This window comes from Panthera uncia (assembly GCF_023721935.1).
Source record: "Panthera uncia isolate 11264 chromosome C1 unlocalized genomic scaffold, Puncia_PCG_1.0 HiC_scaffold_4, whole genome shotgun sequence".
Lineage (NCBI taxonomy): Eukaryota > Metazoa > Chordata > Mammalia > Carnivora > Felidae > Panthera > Panthera uncia.
In genome coordinates, this window is record NW_026057585.1 from 10,425,683 (window position 1) to 10,446,473 (window position 20,791).

At 37.1% G+C, this 20,791-nt stretch overlaps 1 protein-coding gene across 2 annotated transcripts in view; it reads right to left on the reverse strand.

The window, feature by feature from the left end:
- CAPZA1 (capping actin protein of muscle Z-line subunit alpha 1) overlaps positions 1 to 20,791 on the reverse strand; it is a 49,560-nt gene that overhangs the window by 25,089 nt on the left and 3,680 nt on the right. For both annotated transcript variants that reach the window (XM_049616554.1, XM_049616555.1), the window contains exon 2: positions 1,524 to 1,587. In XM_049616554.1, coding sequence (XP_049472511.1) covers positions 1,524 to 1,587 — 64 coding nt within the window. The remainder of the gene's footprint in view (positions 1 to 1,523; positions 1,588 to 20,791) is intronic.

Genomic DNA, 20,791 nt, shown 5'->3' on the forward strand with positions numbered 1-20,791 from the left:
AAAGGCCATTGACTCTTAGAGCTTCTGAAAGAGGCTGGCTGAAAGAGGCTGAAGAGACCAATGTGTAGCATGCCAATAAAAACTAGTCCTCATGCCACAAGTAGCTTGCCAATTCTTAATCTAATTCTTTCATATCAAATATTCTCATGATATTCCTGTAAAGTCCATTCAGTTGTCAGAAATCAAACAGGGACTTCTAACTACAAAGGCCATTAATTTTGTTAAGAATTTATCTGAGCTGGGGTGCCTGGGTGGCTCAGTCGGTTAGGCGTCCGACTTCGGCTCAGGTCATGTTCTCATGGTTCATGGTTTGAGCCCCACGTCGGGCTCTGTGCTGACAGCCCAGAGCCTGGAGCTTGCTTCCAATACTTTGTCTCCCTCTCTCTGGCCCTCCCCAGCTCATGCTCTGTCTCACTCTCTCTCTCAAAAATAAATAAACATTAAAAAAAAAATTAAAAAAAAAAGAATTTATTTGAGCTAATCAGCTTGATAAAGTTCAGGTCGAAGGAAAATTTCCTAAAAGCTCAGTTGTTGAAAATTTACATTTGGTCAAAATGCAAAAAAGACTAGGAAAATAAGGCTGCATTTGTTTATTTGTTTCTCTTGCTGTTGGTGCTCAAAATCCACAAACAAGTCTATAAGGATACATGTTCTGATTTATTTCTATTGTATTATTTACTCCTTAAATTATTATATGTTCTCCTGGTTACTCTTTCTCTGCATCATTAATTATTTTTATCACTGGAGATTAGTGATTGTTCTATGATGTGTGGGGCTCTGGGCCAACTGCAGATGAGTATCACATAGCTCCTCTCAAGTACATAGCCCTCTAATGTAAAACTCGAATTTCAAAATAAATGCTTGCTAAAATGAACCAAGATACACAAAGGACTTAAAGATGAATTTAACAACTTAAAATGGGATTATAATGATTGATTTTATCATAAAGCTTAAGATGCCTCATCTACATTTTTCATTCTATATGTTAAGCCAGTGAATAGAAATTTATAAATGTATTGGAATAGCGGTTCCCAAACTGGCTGTGACTCAGAATCACCTGGGAGAACTTGAGGATGGTAAGGCTGGAATCTGTGTATGTAATAAGCTTCCCAGATGTAGTTAGTTCAGCCCCAATGGCTCTTGAAAGTGTCCTGTATATACTACAAGCATGTGTTGAGTGAAAGCACAGAAGAAGCTGAAGCTATGATTTATAGTGATACAAAACTATGAAAATAATTTAATATTGTTTCCATATTCATATTAAGCTACTTTAAATCTTTTCTCACATAAGATAGGTATCCTAATTTATGGGTTAAGAGTATGCTTTTAACTCAGACCTGGGTTTGAATCCTTGTTCTGACACTTACTTGCTAGATGACATTAAATAAATTATTTTAACCTCTTTTAATCTTGATTTCCTTAGCTATAGCTATAATGTGCTGTAAGGATTAGAAGAGATAAGAAACACTCAGTAAATACTTATACATAACTATGGAGGGCTTAAAATACTAATGTTTACTCACCATTGAACACTTCATTAAATTCCCCTGGGGGTGCATGAGTGATGAATTTAGCAGCTATGCGTACCTAAAGAGAAAGAAATAAAATAAGAGAAGAGTAACATACAAAGGAAGAAGCAATTAACAGATTACAAAATTTTCATCACATTCATGGAGACAAAACTTCCTATTCAAACCTTTACTATTTAGGAGACTTCAGATTTTTTTCACAAACTATCCCAAAGCTTTTACCATCAATAGAGGTTTGTCCTGATTTTGAGATCTACATGTGGCTTTAAGTTTTAATTCTTCTTTAAAAAGTTGAGGGGCGCCTGGGTGGCTCAGTCAGTTGAGCGTCCGACGTCAGCTCAGGTCACGATCTCGTGGTCCGTGATTTCGAGCCCCGCGTTGGGCTCTGGGCTGACGGCTCAGAGCCTGGAGACTGCTTCCGATTCTGTGTCTCCCTCTCTCTCTAGCCCTCCCCCGTTCATGCTCTGTCTCTCTCTGTCTCAAAAATAAATAAACATTAAAAAAATTTTAAAAAAAAATTTGAATAATCAATTTTTGGTCAAAATATACTACAGGCACAAACAGAGAAAGTTATGATCCTAATCACTTATGAACATTTAAGCAAAACTAAATGAAAGAGTAGTAAACTGGTAGTATACCAATTTGTGTTTATAGCGTTTATCCCAATGCAAAGGTGGTTCAGTATTAATAAATCAGTGTAATTTACAAATTAAAGGAGCAAACCCTTGTGATTCTCTTAACTCATGCTGGAAAAAAAAGATAAAATTCAACATTCAAGTATCATAAAACAACAAAACTACTAATTTTTGGTAGGAATAAACTTCTTTAACTTGATAAAGGATTATCTACCAAAATTCTACAGCATACTTAATAATGATGCAACATTGCAAGCAGTGTCCCTAATTTTAAAAACAAGACAAAGATGACTGCTATCACCTACTATTAAACACTGTACTAAAGGTTCTAAAGAATGCTATAGACAGTACTTCTTCTGTTCTTCCTTCTAACTCCCTCTCCTGCCCCCTACTGCCATTCTACTTTTCTGGATCTCCTTTTATAGACAGACACTGAAGTCTTAGATCTAACTTGCATATCCCTTTTTCTCCTGTATTTTTATCTTCTTTTTGTCATTTGGTAGTTTATTTGGGGAGAAGGCCTCAGAGCTCCATTTTTCAATTCACTTAAAATGCTCTTCATTTATGTCTATTTTGCTATTCAGATAGTTATTTTAAAACCTATTTTTCATTTCCAAGACTTTTATTTGTGTGTGTGTAAGAATTATTGAGTCTCCTTGAGGGTATTAACTATACTTACTTTAAAGTATTGCTCTATTGACTGTTCCCTAAGAATTTAGATCTACTTGTTTGTTGAGTTTGATGCTTTTCTTTCATAGTACCAGTTTTCCACAAATATTTGGTATTCCTCCTTGAATTTAATTTAGCTTGCCTGTTCTGTTTACCAGCAGTTTGTCTCTAGTGATTGTAGGGGAGGGAGAGAGGAGACTTGCTGCTGTGAAGTGGATATGAGCCAATTAATTTCTGAGTAACCCTCATAAGGGCCAGAGGCTACCTGGGGCATCGCCCTGCCTCTCTGCTCTTAGTGCTCATTCTCAATGCTATATTCTGAGGACAAATGCATTTCTGTCTGCAGTTCAGCCCCAATGGAAGAGAAAAGAGGAGCCAATGGTACAGTTAGCTTACCGCAATTAGCTTACAGTTAGCTTAATTCTGCAATTAATCTACTCCAAGACTGTTCTGAGTCCTTTCCTTCTTGCTCCTTAAGTTGAGCTCCTCCAAGTGGCTCCTACTTCCACAACAGTTATCTTCTGATCTCACTTTTTTTCCCTCGTGTATTTACCATTCTGCTTTCTATCAAAAGAATTGCTACAAAACATTGGTCCAACAATGGCACTCTCACTTAAAAAAAAAAAAGCTTATTTGAGAGAGAGAAAATAGAGCAGGGGGAGGGGCAAGGAGAGAGAAAATCCCAAGCAGGCTCTGTGCTGTCAGTGCAGAGCCTGACATGGGGCTTGATCACACATATCATGCAATCATGACCCGAGTCAAAACCATGGAGTCAGACATTCAACTGCCCTAGCCACCCAAGCACCCCTGTTACTAATTCAGTTCTCTTCTCAATGTGTTTTCCCTACTCTTTTCATTCTACTAAGGTTTGGCATAAAAGATGAGGTGAAACCATGTGCTCAGTCTGCCATATAATTTAATCTCTTCGCTTTTATCAAGTAAGATGTGAAATACAAAGAATGTAAAAATCTATGTAAAAGAAAAAATAATTTCGAGTATCATTTGGCAATATACATATATAATTATGATGCTAGCAATGATAATAAGACTGACCTCTGACAGTCTCACAGTACAATTCTTTTTTTTTAATAAAGTTTATTTATTTTGAGAGAGAGTGTGAGCAGGGGAGGTGTGGAGAAAGAGGGAGAGAGAATCTCAAGCAGGCTCCGTGCTGTCAGTGCAGAGCTGGACATGGGGCTCGTTCTCACAAACCTGTGAGACTATGACCTGAACCAAAATCAAGAGTTGGACATTTAACCGCCTGAGCCACCCAGGCGCCCCTCACAGTATAATTCTAACACTATGACAGAAAGAATGTTGAAAATTCCCTAATATTTGATGTGATAATGAGTACGAAGATGATTCAACTCACTGATGAGGGGCAAAGAGGAACACAGTAGATCTACCAATAAACTGAGCCCTGCTTTCCAAGTAGGCATCCTCCATTAACCTCTTCATTTCCTTCAAACAACGTTAAGTTCTTGTTGACCCACTCAAATCAAGGCTATCATCAAAGCCAAACCATTCTTAAGCAGAAAAAAGACTTTCAAGAGTCCTTTGAAAATACAACTGGGCACTGAGAAGAGAATTAGAAAGACAAAAAATACTTTACAACTTCAGGTTTATACAGAAGATCTTATATATGACTTCACTCATTCTAAAAAGAATAAAAGAAAAGCTCCATGGACAAATTTTACATCTTCAGTCAAGAAAGGCCTACTGACTGATGGAGCAAGGTAGATTGGAAAACCTGAATTCTAATTACTGGCTCTATTGGTCCATAAACTAACTAGGGTTGTAATTCTAGAAGCATGACTAACCTGTTTTGGTCCTGAGTTTCCTCATTATAAGCCAACTCCTAAAAGAGATGAGAAGTTCTGCAAAATTTCTTTGAGTTGTAAAGCTCTACCTGATTTTTTAACCTTAGAATACAAAACCTGTATGTGGATTACCTGGAAGCAGAGATGAGGAATCCACCTGTCATGACAGGATAATTATAGATAATACATTACTTTTCTGGAATAAAAGCTGCTGGAGACTAAGAGGAATACACCATAAAACTCTTATATTAACAAGCAACAACAATAAAAAGAAAATAATTAGGAAGTAAGAAATGCTGCTCAACTCATGAAAATTACACTACACAGGACTTAACAGTTCCCATATAGATTTACAACTCGGTATATTTATATTTGCCTTGGCATGTGCAGTTAATCATATTTCTTTCCTCATCAACTGTTGCTGTCAATCATTTATTTAAGAAATTAATAAACCTACTTTGATAGTAAACCTATTTCTTAGTCTGTTCAAATCTGCTGAGGGGCTATGATCTATCCCACTTGTCAATGTGCATCTCCCATAATCCTTACATCATTGTGAAAGTCCCTTTAGTCAAACAAATTTAAGTGTGTGTAGTTCAAAAATATACAACCCAAAAAGCATATTCCCTAAAAAGAATAAAGCTATATATTTTACATACTACATATATAACATAATGTTTGAATATGCAATAGTAAAGGCTACCAAAATGAAAATTCAAGATACTAGTATTCCTGAAGTTATCCCTGAGGTTTTAAAAGTCATAAAATCTGATGGATCTGGCATAATTAAAACAAGTATTTGGATAATCAATGAACTGACAATGCATATTAAAAAAGTAATATTCATTCATTCAGCAAACATTTGCTGAGCTCATACGAAAAGAAGAGTAAATAAAGATTAAACACTGAGTAAGATTTGGTCACTGTCTTCAAGGACCTGACACACAGATAGTAATACAGCAAGCAAGTATTAAAGGCCACGGTGAGGCACAAGGAAGATGCAGTCAACTTTATATATGTATATAAGGAGTGGTGGAGTGGCCTTTAGATACAGTGATGTTTGAGTTGGATTGAAGAATGAGTAAATACCAAGGAGCTCATCCAGTCAGAGGAAACAGTATGCACAAACTAAGACATTATAACACAACAAATTGAATGTAGATATTTAAAAGATTTGCAGAATGTAAAACAGTGCTATTTTTCCCACTAATTCTTTTGTTTTAGAAAATAAAGTTTGGGTATTTTTTTTTTTTTTCTTTTTTTCCTCAAAACAAAATACCAGGGCGCCTGGGTGGCTCAGTCAGTTAAGCGTCCGAAGACACTTGATTTTGGCTCAGGTCATGATCTCAGAGTTCGTGAGATGGAGCCCTCCAACGGGCTGACAGCCTGGAGCCTGCTTGGGATTCTCTCTTCCTCTCTCTCTGCCCCTTCCCTGGCTCACTCGTGCCCTCTCTCTATTCCAAAATAAATAAACTACAAAACAACAAGAAACAAAATTCCAATTATTTCTGTTAACATATAAATGTTTTTAAGTATGTTTTTAAATGAATTAATACTTTAAGAACTCTTAAGTTTTAATATCTAGTACAATAGCTATAAACTACATAAAAAGTTGAGTCCTAAGAGTATAAAGGGGTCCTGAAAACAAAAACGTCTGAGAAGTGCTCTGTTGATACAGGTTGATGTTTTATCATATGCCATTGAGTGCAAAAGTTCACACAATGATATATTCCGGTTTTATTAAAAGTAAATACACTTACATATATGTATAGCTACTAATTTTAATTAGGACTTCTTCTGGTGGTAGTTATTAAAAAGTTTTTCTTTCCTTTTTTGGCTTATCTCTATGTTCAAAAAGTTGTATAAGGAATATAAATTACTTGTAATTTTTTTCTGGGAGTTAGTACCTCTTAATCCCCTTTATTCTACTTCATCCACTACTTTATTACTTGTATGTTAAAGATAATTTTTAAATTTTTAAAAATCAAAGAGGATCATGACAACATCTACCATCTAATAAATTAATTTTGTTAAAGATAAAAAAGGACATTAACAAGATAAAGGCTATGGAGTGACATCAAAACTGAAAGCGATGGATCAAGGAAACTACAGGTCAAGGAAGCTAAAGGACAGAGTAAAAAGGGAGGTTGGCAAAGGCAACAAGGAAGATTTTTTTAAAGTTTATTTTTATTTTTATTTATATTGAGAGAGATATAGAGAGCAAGTGAGGATGGGGCTGAGAGACAGAACATCAAGCAAGCTCTGCACTGTCAGTACAGAGCCCAATGCAGGGCTCTATCTCACAAACCGTGAGATCATGACCTGAGTTAAAACCAAGATTTGGACGTTTAACTGACTGAGCCACCTGGGCACCCCAAGGAAACTTTTTAAAGTTACACTTTGCATATGCTTCTTGACCAGAAGCTTAGCCTTATTTACCTCCTGGCTGCATAGTGCCTTATGCTGGAATGTATGGGATAGTTAATTGGTTAAATGAAGGGATTATATGGGGAAAAAAATGAGCTAAACTAAAAGACTGCTTCCACTTCCTAAAGGGGGGAAAAAAAACCACACAAAGTACACATAAGTCAGAGAGGGAGGAATAACAAGTAAGCAATATTTGAATTCAGGCTTAAGTGCAGAAGAATTCTAATTAAAGTGCTGGAAAAACAAATGAGTGATACCCGTAAATCTAAGAATATCAAGAACAGGAGAAATGTCCAATTAAAGAAACAAAAACATCTCCCAGTTTTTAAATGAAAGCTGGTAAGAGGTGAAGACATATATATGCAACAGCAAGGGTGAAATTCTAAATGAGTGATTAAAAAGAATGTAGTCATCATTAGATGCCAAAGGTAGATCCCAAAACATGGTCATTGTCAACAATCTCCATGTTATTTTCTGAGAGGTACTAAAAAAGTGGACCACTCAGTATTAAATATTTGGCAATCTTTGACAACAGATTTTGAAGTGATAAGTTGATTTGTCACTATAACAATACCATAAAAATTCCTTGAGACAGTAGTTGAAATCTTAATGCTACATTTACACATTCTCTATAAAAATCTAAAGTCTACTCCATGGACTCCAAGGTCCTTCAAAATTTGGTTCCCTCACCCTCACCTCCTACTGCCTAGCTGCTAGACTTCACGGCTAAATTCCTGCCTCAGGGCTATTGCATTTCTCATTCCTTTTTGCCAGAAACGCTTTCTATCAAAGCATCTCTCTTCATTCAAGTTCCTGATGTCACTTTCTGACTTCCTGACTCCTATCTACAAATTAGCCATGATACGGTCTGCATCCTTCACAATTCTAGCCCATTTACTCGCTTTTTCTTCAAGGAACTTGTCACCACTGAATGATATTTATGTTTCCTGCTCAACACTCCAAAAGAAGTCCAAGAGCATAGAGCTCGGGTGAGCAAATTGCTAATACAAAAGGCCAGACAGTGAACATTTTAGGGCTATATGGGCCACATGGTCTCGGTCCCAAATGAAAACAAATTAGCACAATTGTGTTCTAATAAGATTTTAATTGTTTATTTATTTTGAATGCTTATTTGAGAGAGAGAGACAGAGAGAGAGAGAGTGTGTGGGGGGAGGCAGAGAAAGAAGGAGAGAAAGAATCTCAAGCAGACTCCGTGCTATCAGTGCAGAGCCCAATGTGGGGCTTGATCTCATGAACCTGAGATCATGACCCGAGCTGAAATCAAGAGTCGGATGCTCAACTGACTGAGGCACCCAGGCACCCCTTATTTTTTTTTTTTTTACCATTAAGGTATTATTGGTAAATAAACTCGTAAGATATTAAAGTGTACGTGATTTGATAAACGTTGTAAAAGTATTAGCCCCACTAAGTTAATTAAAACATTATTTTGGATTCTCTAATTTGTATTTCATGTAATTTTCACATGTCACAAAATAATCTTCTTCTGATTTTTTCCCCCAACCATTCAAAAAACATTAGCTTGTAGGCTACATACAAACATGCGGTAGACCAGATTTGCCAAACCCTGGAATAGAACGTTTGTTCACTGCTGTACACCCAGAACTGAGACCTGGCACATGCTAGCAATGTAAATGAATGACGACTATTTTATTGTCTACAAAACTTTTTCATAACCTGTTTCTCTTCTGATCTTGAAACAGCTTAATAAGTAGGCGAGACTAGTATCCCCACTAAAAAAGGAATAGATTCAGAGAAAGTGCTTTGTCAAAGGTCACAAACTTACACAGAGGTGGGCCTAGAACTATTCAATCAACTATACTGTGCATTAGTAACAGGTATTTAAATTCAGGAGGATTATCTTTAGTGTGGTGTCACATAGATTTAGCTTAGTCCTTTTAGAATTTTTTTTTCTTTTATCCAGGAATTGAGTCAAAACCTTGCTTATGAAAGCTACAGTTGAAACAAAGTTGGAAGGAATAAATACAATGATAAATAGTAATGTTAAAAGTCAGTATTTTCTCATCTAGCTTCAAAACTGGGTCAAAACAAGATGAAATTTGGTAGAGGTAAGAATTGGTGGCAGAAGTAAAAGGGGAGAGAGATGGCTAAGTAGCGACAGCAAAAATATTTTTGCTGCAATACAAATGAGGGATGACATTTTTAAAAACAGTGATTTAGTCATTCTTTAGAATGGGGTGGGGAACAAAGTTGAAAGCAAGTATGTCCCATAGAGGAGAGGCATGCCATCTCCAGTGTAACTGAGAATCACTGATATGGAGGTTTTGGTGGAACAAAAACTTAATTGCTGCTTTAAAAACAACAACAAAAAAGGCTTTTAAAAAACATCCCTATTCCATAAAGTAATAGTTTCACTGCACATAACATTCATCAGATAGTATCTGAAGGGTATAACTCCATGTATATTTTAAAGGGAGAATAACTCAGGCCTTATACACAGGCCTTATACACAATTCCAATCCTTCATAGATTTAAATATTCCAATAATGTTAATTTCATGGAACCCACTGTATTACGTTTCTGACCTAAAAAGGTGGAATTTAGGACCTTATAAGCATCAGTTAAAGATAATTTTCCTAGATTTCAATTTCTTCCCCTTCTCCGTATCTTCTCACCTCTTCAAGAGGGAAATAAAAAAAAATACCTAATCCTTGAAAGACTCAAAATTTCATTATTAGTAATACCTGTACTGAAAGTTTAAACATCAAACTGAGAAAGTAATATACCTTATTGTTCCCCAGAAGCTGCTTAATTTTGTTAATTTTGATATACTGTATTTTAGTAAGAAACTTTAGAAAATGTATTAAAAGACACTTGGAAAATTTATAAAACTTAGGTTTTTATTTATTAATCTTTTAATAACAGATGCCACACATTTCAACATTACATCTCTTCATAACTACCTTTTTAAATGATTTTCTTGACAATCACATACAACAGGATTCAAGTTGAGTATTTAACAACTGCAGCTCTGTTTGAATGTCAGTGGATAACTCTAAACAAGCAGGGAAGAAATTCTGGGCTAGATAATAGCCACATTCTACTTATCAGCAAGGCCCAGGTCAGTTTATACTGCCCAAACTTTGTATACTTCAGGAGTCAAATCTCCGGCTTGTCTCCCTGGTGTCTACCGAAATCTTTACCTCCCTCATTAGACTACTGCCTGTATTAAAGACTTTGCTTCTGGGCTTGACTTACACTGTCCTTGAAAGTTTTGCCTCTCTCCTTATCTTTACCTGTCTAAACTCTGCCTGTCTTTTAAGGTTGGGTTCTTCTGTTTCTTTCCAAAAAGTATTCCCAGTACTTGTAATTGCAAGAATCCTTTACCACATTAAACCTTACTTTACCATACTTTGACCATTTATTATAGCACCTAAAATATAACTGCTATTGATAATTAGTTCTATAGATACCATTTTGTCCCTAAAAACTAGTTTTCTTTGGGCAAACTGCCTTGCTTTCCTTTTCCTTATCATACAGGGTCTAGCAAAGTAAATGGCACATAGCTGGCAATTAGTTAAAGGTTTACAAAACCTCTTCTACATAAAATGACAATATGGAAGTGTTCTTAGTTTCTCAGATTATGAGATACTATGGCAAAATGGAAAGATATAGGCTCTGGAGTTGGGACAGATCTGGATTTGAATTTTAATCACTTAAGGTCTTTAAATCATATCCTCAGCCTAAAGTGGGGCAGTATGTACTTCTTAGAATTGTTGTGAAGATTAAATTGTTGTGAAGATTAAATTTCACAGTATATTTAAAATATAGGGGTGCCTGGCTGACTCCATTGGTAGAGCATGTGACTCTTGATCTCAGGGTTGTGGGTTTGAGCCTCATGCTGGGTGTAAATATTACTTGAAAATAAAATCTTAAAAATAAATACATAAATAAAATAAAATAGGTGCAATAAATGTCAGCTACTGTTATCTGGTCCTAGCAAGACAACTGCTGCTTTAAATTATTAAACTAAACAACCCCCTCATATTATTAAGAAAATAATTTCCCTTTTCTAGAAATTCTTTGGGTCTTAGTAACCTTATATTCCCCATCATTACAGTCTTTATTGTGAACTATAAATAGTGGCAACTTTTGTGCTGACCAAAAGTTCTCCAAAATATCACTGCTTCACTTCCCTTTATAAACACATCTTCCAAAGTTTACCTATGTTTTCAACTAGGCTATACTTAAAAAAAGCATAGTAACCAATTGTACTTTTGTATATGTTTATTTTCCTTACTTTTATCCTGCGTCATTACAGAAGTATTCAAGGATAAATAGCTACATTTTTCTTCCTAAAGAGATTTACCTTATTCTTACCCTGTTAAGACAGTAAGTTCTATTTGCATGGAATTCAATACTGTTTCCTAACAGGTTGTTTGCTGTTTGAAGACATTTAGATATTGTTATTTTTTTAAGACTTTACTTTTTTTTAAGAGCAGTTTTAAGTTCACAGCAAAACTGAGAAGGTACAGAAATTTCCCATAGGGTCTGTGCCCTCCAACATGCATACTTCCTCCATTAACACCCCCACCAGAGTGGTTCCTTGTTCATTTCATGAACGTACACTGACACATCATTATCATCCAAAGCTCATGGTTTACATTACGGTTCACTCTTTGTGTTGTACATTTGATGGATTTGGACATATGCACAATATGTATCCACCATTAATAGTATCATAGAGAGTATTTTCACCGCCCTAACAATTTACTGTTCTCTGCCTACTCTTTCTTCCCTCCCCCTAGTATGTTATTTTAAAAAGGAAGAATTTTTTTAAAAATGCATCTTGCCTCAGTGTGGTTCATTTTTTCATCTGGTTCTAAAGCTTTCAGTGAACTAACAATAAACTATCTGGGGCAATAATTTAATAGGTACAAGTTCCAAGCTGTTGACATGCATATATAATAGTATCAAAGCCCTGGAATTTCAGTTGCAGTGCCCTTATCAAATAAACAAAACCCCTCCTGGCTGAGGGTTCTCAGAGGCTAGTGAGAATTTAATTTGGGGCTGCAATTCTAAAAGAAAAATATATTCTTAGTGATGTCTAGGACCAAATGAAATATTGGTTTCATTAACTAAAACTTATTGTTAGCTGCTTTTTTATTTACTTTTTAAATGTTTATTTACTTTTGAGGGAGAGAGAGAGGGAGAGAGAGAGAACGAGTGGAGGAGGAGCAGAGAGAAAGGGGGACAGAGGATCTGAAGAGGGCTCTGCAGTGCTGACAGCAGTGAGATCATGACCTGAGGCGCTTAACCAACTGATCCATCCAGGCACCCCAGTAGCTTTTTAAAATTCCAAATAAACTATTGTTTTCCCAGTTTCCCAGTTTTTGACCTAGAGACACTACAAAGACTCAGAATATACTTAAAAACTTAGCTGTATACAGTTTATATTCTATCATTTTCAGTAATAGCTAAGGCTTAAAAGCATAAAGATATGTTTTAAATTAGGATCAGTATTATATAAAACAAAAGATGGCACTTCCGAATATTTTGCTTTGTTTACTCTTTTAAAAGTTATTTTAAAGTAGCTCTTAGAAACTGTTTTCTCTAGGGGCGCCTGGGTGGCTCAGTCAGTTAAGCATCTGACTTCTGCTCAGGTCATGATCTCGCGGTTCGTGAGTTCAAGCCCCGCGTCAGGCTCTGTGCTGACAGCTCAGAGCCTGGAGCCTGTTTCAGATTCTGTGTCTGCCTCTCTCTCTCTGACCCTCCCCCGTTCATGCTTTGTCTCTCTCTGTCTCAAAAATAAATAAACATTAAAAAAAAAAAAAAACTGTTTTCTCTATTAGTAACCAATTACAAATTTGGTCAGATATAGACAATAGGTGGGAAAAGCAGGCAAGTTTGCTTTTTTAAGTACAGCAATTTCATTCACTCACATTCATTCTCATGGAAGATCTAATTAGCTTTATTAAATGATTCATGAATTGGGCAGCATCCCATGCAAATAGAAAGGAGCTTCCAGCAATTACATTTTAAAAATTTTATCAACTCTAAGGAATAATTGCTCGAAAACTTATTAAAGTAATTATATAACATACATTTAATGTCAAAGTCTCTCCTTAACCAAACTTTAGTCAGGCTCCTCTGAGCCCTCTCTTCTCAGCTAGGCCTTGATCTTGGCTCCATCCTATGTCCTGTCTAACCCAATCCTAGCAAGAACCTGTTGTCATTTTAGTGAGAATACCCCCACTTTAGGTATCTTATCAAGTTCCTTATCCCCCACCTTTGATACAGAAGTCCTCAATCTGTCTTTAGTAAGGATCCTGTTAAATCAGTTAAGTAAGAATCCCTCTACCCTTATGTGTCCTCTTAGTAATTTTCCATCCACTGACCCCCTCATTCTGCTTGCTGGCTATAGATCCCCAGTTGTCTTTGCTTCATCTGGAGCTGAGCTCTAGCTCTCTCCCCTAACACAAAACTATTGAATAAAATCGTCTTATTATTTTTTTTAATGTTTATTTATTTTTGAGAGAGAGGGAGACAGAGTTTGAGCAGGGGAGGAGCAGAAAGAGAGGGAAACACAGAATCCGAAGCAGGCTCCAGGCTCTGAGCTGTCAGCATAGAGCCCCACATCGGGCTCACAAACTGCGAGATCATGACTTGAGCCAAAGTTGGACGCTCAACCAACTGAGCCACTCAGACACCCCAAGTCATTTTAACAAGTATCAGAAGAATTTTTTCTTTAACAGGGTCATCATTATATTTTATGTCACCTAGTATAATGGTATATAAATATGACAAACTTAAGCATAAAATTTACAACAGACAAGAACCAAAAACCAGCTCTTATCTATATTTTATAGTTAATCTTTCCCAACCATTCCCTCTATGCACCAAGTTACAAGGAAATCATCCATTAGTTCTTATTCTGGACTCTTCTAATATAAAACATCAGAATGCTGGTAAAAAGATTTCGAAGTATACATCTTAGTGTCCATTTAGAAGTTCAAAGTCAGTGGTAAGCCTTAAGACATTAACTACTGAACAGGAAAAAATTTTAAGTACTGACTCATTCTCAGTGAAGATTTAAAAATTTGAATTACCTTAAATCCAAAATTGCACTGATATTCATATGGAAGGAGATAAAAGACAATACTTGTTTTTTGTTTTCATTTTTTTTTATTTGAGAGAGAGAGAGGGAGTGCAAGCTGGGGAGAGGAGCAGAGGAAGAGAGAGAGAACCTCAAGCAGTCTCCACATTCAGTGCGAGGCCGACGAGGGCTCGATTCCATGACCCTGGGATCATGACCTGAGCTTGAAATCAAGTCAGATGCTCAACCGACTGAGTAACCCAGGTGCCCCAAAAGGCCCTATTCATTTTAATTATAGGATCAAAATGTCTAGATCAAGAACTGAAGAAGTAGAAAAGTCTGAGATATAATGTTCTAATGAGTCAGAAAAAAAGATAAAAATGTGTGAAAAAGATCACATAAGCAACTTGTTGTTTAGAAGCTTAAATGTGTTAAAACACACACACTCTCATCCCTCATTCTAGGTTACTGGGCAGACAGGTAAAGGGTTCCAAGTGCCAGATATACAATGGACATCATTTTGGAAACAAAAAGACCAATTTAAGAAACTTGGGAAAAATTCACACCATACACTTTGAGATTCAGATGCTTGAGAGCAATGACTGAAGTCCAAAAGGGTAGAGTTTGGTGGTGAGAACCTATGCCACATAGAAACAAAAGTACTGGGAAACAGGAAGCTTCAGCCTTCAAGATCCACTGCATATCTGGCATATTATGGCATTCTAATCCAAAGGTATGTCTTTTTACCAATTTTATCTTCAAAAACTTTTGAAGTCAGACTTGGTTTCACAAGCCAGCTTTAATATTTCATTGCTTGGGTCTTAGTTTCTTCATTTGTGGATATAATACCTGCTCATATCAGACTGTTTTAAGGATCCAGTGAGGTAACAGGAGACGGACTTAATACATAGCAGATACTTAACTTTCTTTCCCTAAGCAAATGCCTACATGTTACTGAATTTTGAGTAACATGTTTTCTTTAAAGTTCAGATCTTTGTGTTTACCAATTTGTCCATTCACTCAAAACAAAACAACTTACTTAAGAGGAAGGATGGGATAGATGTGGGCTGGGTTGGGGAAAGACACTTTAAGGAAGGGGAAGGTGAGATCTAAACTGAGCTCTACAGAGTGCTTTAGATTAGGAGGCGGGGTTGGGGGGGGGAGAGGGAGGTGGGTGTTACAAATGAGGGAATAGTAAAATGAAAAGAGGTGGGGGGAAAACAGTCTTTTGCAGGCAGACCAGTTTGGTAGAAACAGAGGATTTATTTGGAGATAATAAAAGAGAAGGGTAGAATAAGATGAGTCAGATGGCAGTAGTTATGCTAATATCAAGTCTGGTTGTATCTGTAGGTAATGGAGAAGTGCTGAAGCTTTCTGAGTGGGAAGCTCCATTAATAAAATTAAACTGTTAGTAATACAGAAGTACTGGAATCCTTAATACGGCCTCACAAAACCTGGAAATCAGTCTGTCCTCTAAGAGTTAGCTATGAAATCAAGTCAGATGCTATTAAAGTGAGATTTATTCACTCATTCAACGAATATCTGATAGTGCACTACGTGTCAGGCACTGTTTTAGGCAATGGTGATGCACCAGTGTATGGTTCTTGTGGAGCTTACATTCTAATGGGTAGAGAGACAACATTAAATAACAGACAGAGATAACATTAAATAAACTACATTAAATAGCCAGTGATAAATGCTAAAAAATAAAGGAACTTAAGGGGATAATGAAATGTTAGGATTTGGCAATATATAGGGTAACCAGAGAAGACTTCACTGAGAAAATGACTTTTGATGAAATAGCTGGAGGAATTAAGGGAAGAAGGAAGAGAACTCCAGACAACAGAGCAAACACAAAGACCATTTAGGTGAGAATGTGTGGCTAGAACAGAGAGGACCAGGGGAGAATAGGAAGGAGATGAGGTGAGAGAGGTAAGCGGTAAAGACAGAGGGACTTGTCGTCAGAGTAAGAACTTTTATTCTGAAGAAGATGGGAAGCCAATGGAGGATTCTGAGCAAAGAAGTGACATGTTCCAACTTACATTCTCCAACCAGTGTATTCTGGGTGCTGCACTGCAGACAGCCTGCTGGGCAGGGAGGAGGAGGCAAGAGTACCAGCAGGGACACCAGAGAGAAGACTACTGCAATAACCTAGGAGAAATCACAGTGGCTTCTTCCAGAGTGGTTGGAATAAGGGGGTGGTGAGAAACCGTCTTTTTCTGGGTATAGTTCAAAGGCAGAGCCTACAAGATTTGCTACAAGACTATATGTATTGTGAAAGAAACAGGAGTCAAAGATGACACTAAACTTTTTGGCCTGAACAACTAAAGGATGAGTATGTCATTAAGAGGGGAAAGACTGCAGGAGAAGTTGTAATACGCAAATTTTTGATACTTAAGGGTTTCCTTCCAGCTATGTAAAAACAATGTCTGCTGCTGTTAAAAGTTAGAGGGTGCTCTGCCCAAAGACCCTACATGGTCTTGTGTTGGCTATATATCCCTATTAAGGAGGAAAATGCCATTAAAATGTTCACCTATATAGTTAAAATATTAACCTGTATCGTTAACTTCCCTCGTTCCAACTCCACACTTCAAGTGTGAAAAAACTATAATTTGATCTCCCATGTCCCTGACCTACCTGAAAGAAAGTTTCTAGTCCTTTCTATATTTATTTTTTTAATGTTTATTTATTTTTTGAGAAAGACAGAGCATGAGTGGGCAAGGAGCAGAGAGGTAGACACAGAATTCAAAGCAGGCTCCAGGCTCTGAGCTATCAGCACAGAGCCCAACGTGGGGCTCAAACTCATGAGCAGTGAGATCATGACTTGAGCAGAAGTCGGACACTTAACTGAGCCACCCAGGCGCCCCCTTTCTATATTTGTTAAATTAGTTGTTCTGCTACTTTTATACATTAGTTTCATCGGCCTAGCTAATATAAGTTTGTTCCTGAGAGATTTAGTTTTAATATCCTGATGAATCAAGTTTCTGAGCTAAAAGGCAGAAGACTAAGATTTGGATAGTGGTTCCGGAGTTGCAGTGGAATTACTGGGAAACTTATTTAAAAATAGATACCTGGAGAAACCCATGGGGGAGGGGAAGGAAAAAAAAAAAAAAAAAAAAGAGGTTAGAGTGGGAGAGAGCCAAAGCATAAGAGACTGTTAAAAACTGAGAACAAATTGAGGGTTGATGGGGGGGTGGGAGGGAGGGCAGGGTGGGTGATGGGTATCGAGGAGGGCACCTTTTGGGATGAGCACTGGGTGTTGTATGGAAACCAATTTGACAGTAAATTTCATATATTAAAAAAAAAAAAAAAAAAAAATAGATACCTGGGGCGCCTAGGTGGCTCAGTCAGTTAAGCATCTGACTTCAGCTCAGGTCTGATCTCACCATTCCTGAGTTCGAGCCCCATGTTGGGCTGTGTGCTGACAGCTTGGAGCCTGGAGCCTGCTTCTGATTCTGTGTCTCCCTCGCTCTCTGCCCCTCCCCCACTCATGCTCTGTGCTTCTCTCTCAAAAATAAACATTTAGGGGAAAAAAAAAAGATCCTGAGCAGTGATCCTCCCAGATTCTGATTCAGTTGGTCTAGGATAGAACCTAGAAATCTGCTTTTGAAAGCAGCACACCAGGGGCACCTTGGTGGCTCAGCTGGTTAAGCATCTGACTTCAGCTCTGGCCATGATCTCATGGCTCATGGGTTTGAGCCCTGTGTTGGGCTCTGTGCTGACAGCTCAAAGCCTGGAGTCTGCTTCGGATTCTGTGTGTGTGTGTCTCTCTCTCTGCCCTTCCCCCACTCACACGCTGTCTCTCTCTCTCTCTCTCTCCCTCTCAAAAATAAACATTAAAAAAAAAAAAAAGAAAGAAAAAGAAAGCAGCACACCAGCAACTCTACTGTAGGCAATAATGTTCCAAGGTACTGCTATATGATAACATTCTTTTTTTTTTTTTTTTAAACAACTTACTTATTTTTGAGACAGAGAGAGAGAGAGAGCGCATGAACAGGGGAGAGTCAGAGAAAGAGGGAGACACAGAATCTGAAACAGGCTCCAGGTTCTGAGCTGTCAGCACAGAGCCTGACACGGGGCTCGAACCCACAGACCGCGAGATCATGACCTAAGCCGAAGTCGGACACTTAACCGACTGAGCCACCCAGGCGCCCCTATATGATAACATTCTTAAGAGGATGATGCTCTTCACCTTGTCATGAGGACTATTATGACCATTAAACTTCTAAAATCAAGTGTCTTAACACTCTGAGTTTATAAGACATTTCAAATACTACTGGTAGCACACTTGAAGAAACTCAAAAGAGCACCCAGCTAATTTAGCAGTAATTACAATGTAGTCACAACCAAAGAACATCAGTATTTTAGTATCTGTAGAACTATCCATGTCACTATACCATTAAACTTGATTGCTGTTTAGGGCTGTGTCATTATTTCAGTAGAATTGTTTGCTACCTTAATTTACTACCTACTGTCTATTCAAAGGGATTAAAGTGGGTAAGACCACAGGTGTGGAAGCAGATTATCAACACCGAATCTGCTCGACTAATTGTGGACACTGGTTCATAGTTTTGTTTAATGTCAAATGTGCCTCAGTTTAGTCAACTGTAAAATGTAGATAATACAAATATCTATCCTGTTGGAATGTTTTGAGACAAATACACATTAATACGTGAAATACTTAACACATAATAAGCACTTAAATGTTACTTAGATGCAAAACAAAGAATTCACAAGACAAAGTTCTCATATGTTCCAATGAACCTACCACCTTTCTTTGGTGAAGTCTGGCATTATGCAGTCTTCTTGCTTATGTTATAATTGACCTACACTACATCATATGATCCATTCAAATGAATATTCCATCTCATAGACACTGCTTAACAATATGTAAGTGCAGTTATAGCAATAACAAATTTTACACATACTTCAAAACTTAATAGTGTGAAGAACTGTGGTAAATCAATGAAAAATGTAGAGAGTAAGAGGCAAAGAGAACAATTAAGAATGTTGTTAGAAATAATTCAAGCATCAGAAAAGGTCGTAAATGAAGATTAACAGAAGGAATGTGGACTGACTGGATGTAATGTTAAGTAAGAAGTATATTTGTATACGCATAGAATAGAAAATATACAAAAGAATACTGGCTGCCTCTCAGGAACTAGGTGGCTGGAAAACAGGGGTGGTGGGGCTTTTTACTCATGCTTTGTCCTACATTTTAATTTTAAGCATGTAATCTGATTATAGTTCCTATACACCAAAAAATAATTTTTCTCAAAAATACTAATGGAAATGGAGGAACAGAATCTAATGACAGGAAGAATTTACAGAACTGGAATACTAATTGAACACGAGAGAAGAGGCTAAGAAGGAAAAAAATGATGCTAATGTTCTGAGCCTGTGTGACTACAAGGGAACAATGATGAGATGAACTGAAATGCAAAGGATCTGCAGGAGGTTCTGATAAAGGGAAAAGGGAAAATAACAGTTAAGTGCATATTAAAATCATCACCTAGTTCAGAAATCCCCAAGTAGTTAAATTGTCTTCAGTATCATGACTGATTTTTCCTACCCAGGGTTTTTATTTTCAGGAGCTGATCCACATAAGAAGTTTTTTTCTTTTTTTGACATGCAAGAAAATGAGAGAAACTCATGCACCTGAGGAGAAAAGCACAAATGATACCTAACCTTATAGCGTGTGTTTTTCTGAGCTCTAAAGGAGAGAACTTAAAGCAGATGAAGGAAACACTTCTATTAGGGGTTCTGCAAGGCTAGATGTATATATTCATAGTCATTTTGGTATGCATAATGCTTTGTAGCTTTATGGGATTTACTACTAAAACGGCTCCAGAGGGATCTAATGTTCCCAGCAGTGGCATGGCAGATCATCAGTAATGGCAGCAGATACTTAGACACAATGAATGCCCAAAGAAAAACCCAGAGTGTGGACACGTTCCTGAACTTAAGAAATACCTAGAGATTACCAGAAATAATTGGGAGGTGGGATGAGGGAGCACGAGCTGGGGACATATGAGAATGAAGAAAGGTGTGATTGGTTGGTCTCCTTTGTATCAAAACGTTGTCCCTACACTATGTACCTGGTCCTATCCTAGGTACTAGCATAAGAAGATATGCTTTCAGTTACCAAAGAATTCACAGTTCTGTTATCAGGGCAAATGTGCAAAAGCAGACAATGACAGAAAGTCCTGAAACATTTTAACGTTTCAATTTTTAAAACAAAGATTTTTTTTTATTACAGTTTGTAGAAGTTCATTAAACTTTGTTGGGTTACCTTGATCCATTTCTCCTTACCTATTTTACAAGAAAACTGAGGCCCACAGAGATAAGTGATGTTTCTAGAATCACACTGGTGGCTATAAGCTCAGCAAAGAGAGGCCAAATCTCCTAACATTCAGAATCATTCTTTCCCATTACATCACAATATTTCAGTTATAATTCATTAAATGGATACCTCTATTTTGTTTTTTTCACTCATGGTTAAATGGGAAAAACAGTAAAGTGAAAAAAGCACGGCTTCTGAATCACAAACCTGGGGCCTGATTTTTTGACAAATTACGCTACTTTGCTTAGTATTAAGGCTGGTCCTAATAAAAGAGCTAGATACTCTGGAAGAAA